We start from the raw sequence: 5257 nt of genomic DNA on the forward strand, positions 1-5257 counted from the left end.
CATTCCATTTACTCCATTCCAGCCATTATTATGAGCCATCCTCCCCTCAGCAGCCTCCTGTGTTGAAAATAGGACTATTGTTTAGTTTTAAACATTTAAAATGAAATGTTGGGTAATTACAAATTATGATTTTAATAATTGAATCAGGGGTGTCATATATGCTTAGTCATGATTAATGATGAATTGTTGATAATGATAGGTTGAGGGCAGAGTCATGAACACAACAGACCCCCTGCAGAAGCTTCTCACAACTGTACACCGGGTATTACATAGAGACAGACAATTAAATTTGGATCTTTAATTAGCAAGTGAGCACAAATGACAGCAATCAAGCCCCAAAGGTTAAAAACCAGCAACAAATGTAACATTAAGTTGACAATAATATGCACTAACTAAATAGTGCATATGAGAATGTCTCTCCTATGAACCAATTACCTAAGACAATAACATAATTTCACTCAAATCAAATATGACCTAATATTTGGCTTTCTTAAACAACAATACTGCCTTATCTTTGTAGAACTCACTTAATTCTAGGGAAGCTGTCTCCGCACTGATTTTACAACACTTCATTCCAGACTGTGTAGAGACATAGTGTAAAGAGTGTAAATGGCGCCATCTACTGGGTAACAATAACAACGCTGGTACATCTACTAATTGTGAGCAGTTTGCCATGCTGAAACCCAGATTACATAGTATTGTCCTTCCGTCAATAAATACATTAGGAAATTAATATAGGCCATAAAAAAGTATTGTTTTACTTTGTCTTTCAAAATATGTTCAAACATAGACATAAACCACAATTGTGCATTAACCAAAGACAGAACTGCATAAAAGCAACAACCGATATATCATATTCATAAACAATACACAGCAAGTAGAAACAGTTGACATTACAGTAGTTACCATTTAAATAAACACTTTTGTTATTTTACATTGATTATTCCATGTAAGGCTTATGGAAACATTCAATAAAGATGGCATAGGTACATTGATAAATGTATCAGACTACGCTAGGGTTCACAGCAATAGCAGTCTCCACCACAGGGTCTCGTCCTCACATGGTGAAAGAAGATGCATTGTCTGTAGAGGAACCATCCATAGACTTGCGGACAGTGGAGACATACATCTCTGACGTGGCCCTGGAGAAGCGTCGGGGATTCATGACCCTCTTCCCAATGCACCACACATCCTCCACAATCTTCCTGAAGTGGTTCCTGAACTTCACCCCGATGAAGGCGTATAGGACCGGGTTGAGGCAGCAGTGCAGGTAGGCCACCGTTTCCGTCACTGTCTTGGCCACCTCGGTGGCATCCACGTGACTGCAGGCCAGGTTCTGGAACTTGTTGACCGTGTCGTAGAGCAGCGCGACGTTGTAGGGCAGATGACAGATGATAAACACGACCACCACAGCCAGCACCACGCGCACCGCCTTGTGCCTCTGGAAGTTCTTGGCACGCAGCAGCGTGACAATGATGTTGGCATAGCAGAAACCCATGACCAACAGGGGCAGCAAGAAGCCCACCGCCATCTGGGTGCTCGGGACCAGGATCTTCATCTGACGGGCTGTGGCGTTGTCTGGGAACCTGAAGTTGCAGACTACATAGTCCTCCTCCTCTAAGAATATGGTGTTCTCCAGATCAAACGGTGTTGTAGCATTGTTGTAATCATAGTTGTCATAATCATTTCCAAGGGTGCTGTGTGCAGGCACATAACGCTCGTAGTAGACAAAGGTGGGGACAGAGAGGAGCAGGGCCAGGCTCCAGACTGCAGCGCAGATGATGCGGCTGAAGATCAGGGAGCGGAGCCGGAAGGAGCGACGGGCCTGGACGATAGCAATGTAGCGGTCGGTGCTAATACAAGCTAACAGCAGCATGCCACTGTACAGGTTGACGCTGTAGGCCCCGCGGAGAACCTTACAGGCCACCGTCCCCATGGCCCAGCCACTCTGCTCATTGTAGATGATCAGGGGTAGAGCCGCCACAAACAGCATGTCTGCTATGGCCACGTTCAGAAGGTAGACGTCCGTCATGGACTTGGCCTTCTTGTAGAAGGCGTAGGTGACGATCACCAGGATGTTGCCCAGTAATCCCAGGATGCAGATGACAGAGTGGATGTAGAGTCGCACCACTGTCTCCACACTGTTGTTGTCTTCCATATTACATGGCTCCACCACATCATAGTCATACGCCACTGAATTGTTAACTGTTTCCTCGCCATTATCCGTATGGTTCATTTTCTCCTATGGATAGAGAGAGCACTCAGAGAAGAACAGGTCTTTCATTTAATAACACACTTGGAATTTATTTCAACATATAGTATGTACTCATGGCACCCCCCCCCCCCAAAAAGCATTTCTGTTTTATTGAAATGTATCCTATCACTATCAACTACTGTATACGTATATTATTTTAACTATGAAGCAAAATTCTGATTGTAGTTAATTAACATCCTTACAAAGGTGTGACTGAAGTAATCTGGAGTCGAATAGGATTGGCAGTGTGGTGCGATTCAGAGAAAGGAAATTTGCAGAGAACCAGGTCACATAACCCCAATCTTGCTTGACTGTGACCCAAATTCTTCTTTAAATGCACGAGTGTGGTTAAGTATCTGAAGTGAACAACTGGGGTTGGCTTTCAATGACGCACAGTACTTCATGTCAGTATTGAGACTTTTAGGGGCAATGCTGGCATTATCAATTGGCAATTCATTGTACATTTGTAATTGAAAAAAATCTGTGTTTTGAATATAAAAATGTCTCAATGTTATTGACAAAGACATGACATTGTTGTTCTGCTTCTGGTTGTTGTTCCTACTATTCACTTCTGCATGGTGGCTGTTCCCAAAGCATAAAGATTACATGGGGTGGCAAAACAACCACAGCAAGGCAACAATGGTTTGATTCATCATCTCGCCTGACTTCCCTGATCAAATGTCAACTGAAGCACATGATCAGCTAAGTGGATATTGGAGAAATTAATATACAGTGGGGAGAACAAGTATTTGATAACCTGCAAAATCGGCAGTGTTTCCTACTTACAAAGCATGTAGAGGTCTGTAATTTTTATCATAGGTACACTTCAACTGTGAGAGACGGAATCTAAAACAAAAATCCAGAAAATCACATTGTATGATTTTTAAGTAAATAATTTGCATTTTATTGCATGACATAAGTATTTGATACATCAGAAAAGCAGAACTTAATATTTGGTACAGAAACCTTTGTGTGCAATTACAGAGATCATACGTTTCCTGTAGTTCTTGACCAGGTTTGCACACACTGCAGCAGGGATTTTGGCCCACTCCTCCATACAGACCTTCTCCAGATCCTTCAGGTTTCGGGGCTGTCGCTGGGCAATACGGACTTTCAGCTCCCTCCAAAGATTTTCTATTGGGTTCAGGTCTGGAGACTGGCTAGGCCACTCCAGGACCTTGAGATGCTTCTTACGGAGCCACTCCTTAGTTGCCCTGGCTGTGTGTTTCGGGTCGTTGTCATGCTGGAAGAACCAGCCACGACCCATCTTCAATGCTCTTACTGAGGGAAGGAGGTTGTTGGCCAAGATCTCGCGATACATGGCCCCATCCATCCTCCCCTCAATACGGTGCAGTCGTCCTGTCCCCTTTGCAGAAAAGCATCCCCAAAGAATGATGTTTCCACCTCCATGCTTCACGGTTGGGATGGTGTTCTTGGGGTTGTACTCATCCTTCTTCTTCCTCCAAACACGGCGAGTGGAGTTTAGACCAAAAAGCTCTATTTTTGTCTCATCAGACCACATGACCTTCTCCCATTCCTCCTCTGGATCATCCAGATGGTCATTGGCAAACTTCAGACGGGCCTGGACATGCGCTGGCTTGAGCAGGGGGATCTTGCGTGCGCTGCAGGATTTTAATCCATGACGGCATGGTGTGTTACTAATGGTTTTCTTTGAGACTGTGGTCCCAGCTCTCTTCAGGTCATTGACCAGGTCCTGCCGTGTAGTTCTGGGCTGATCCCTCACCTTCCTCATGATCATTGATGCCCCACGAGGTGAGATCTTGCATGGAGCCCCAGACCGAGGGTGATTGACCGTCATCTTGAACTTCTTCCATTTTCTAATAATTGCGCCAACAGTTGTTGCCTTCTCACCAAGCTGCTTGCCTATTGTCCTGTAGCCCATCCCAGCCTTGTGCAGGTCTACAATTGTATCCCTGATGTCCTTACACAGCTCTCTGGTCTTGGCCATTGTGGAGAGGTTGGAGTCTGTTTGATTGAGTGTGTGGACAGGTGTCTTTTATACAGGTAACGAGTTCAAACAGGTGCAGTTAATACAGGTAATGAGTGAAGAACAGGAGGGCTTCTTAAAGAAAAACTAACAGGTCTGTGAGAGCCGGAATTCTTACTGGTTGGTAGGTGATCAAATACTTATGTCATGCAATAAAATGCAAATTAATTACTTAAAAATCATACAATGTGATTTTCTGGATTTTTGTTTTAGATTCCGTCTCTCACAGTTGAAGTGTACCTATGATAAAAATTACAGACCTCTACATGCTTTGTAAGTAGGAAAACTTGCAAAATCGGCAGTGTATCAAATACTTGTTCTCCCCACTGTATGTACAAGGAGCATTGTGAGTTCATATGAAGCTAATTGGATATCTAGAAATTATATCAGATGTATGCATGGAACATTATTTTATGTATACCTTCATCCATGTTAGATTACTCAAACATACTGTATTTCCCGCTTCATTCTTATATAACATCCCCCACCACCTGACAGATGAAGTGAAGACATACAGTACATCGACGTACCTTACTGTTTTCTATACATCCCTCTGAGGTCTACTAAAGGTACATCCACTGGCTTTATTTTCTTTCTCTCTTCTGACCTATTAGTGATGGTGGCTTAACTACAACCATTTCGGTTCTTTCATGTTGGCTGTGGAGGATCAATCTGGGCCAGACAGCCTAGTCAAAGGCTTTTGCATAGGCTATGTTGTAGAATATGTTTTGTGGGACATTGCTTATTCTCTGCGGTGAGGTTCCCCTTTCCTAGCTGCAGAGTGTATGCATACATTTCAGCAAGATCCTGAGATTTTGGGGGATTTATTCCCAGGTTATGTGAGTTCAGACCGTGTAATAAACCTAAACAACAAATAAAAGCAGTCTCACGTAGCATGGACCTATTGCAGACAAGTAACTGTTTTCAGTGGTGTAAAGTACTTAAGTAAAAATACTTTATTTTTATTTTTTGAGTATCTGTACTTTACTTTACTA

The 5257-nt window shown here is 43.1% G+C and overlaps 1 protein-coding gene across 1 annotated transcript; it reads right to left on the reverse strand.

Moving 5' to 3' along the window:
• Positions 1–283: 283 nt before the first annotated feature.
• Positions 284–2293, reverse strand: LOC139582626 (C-C chemokine receptor type 6-like). Its single transcript, XM_071412776.1, has one exon. The coding sequence runs from the start codon at positions 2234–2236 to the stop codon at positions 1058–1060; it is 1179 nt and encodes a 392-aa protein (XP_071268877.1). The 5' UTR covers positions 2237–2293; the 3' UTR covers positions 284–1057.
• Positions 2294–5257: the final 2964 nt, after the last annotated feature.

The sequence above is a fragment of the Salvelinus alpinus genome, chromosome 8 (assembly GCF_045679555.1).
Source record: "Salvelinus alpinus chromosome 8, SLU_Salpinus.1, whole genome shotgun sequence".
NCBI lineage: Eukaryota > Metazoa > Chordata > Actinopteri > Salmoniformes > Salmonidae > Salvelinus > Salvelinus alpinus.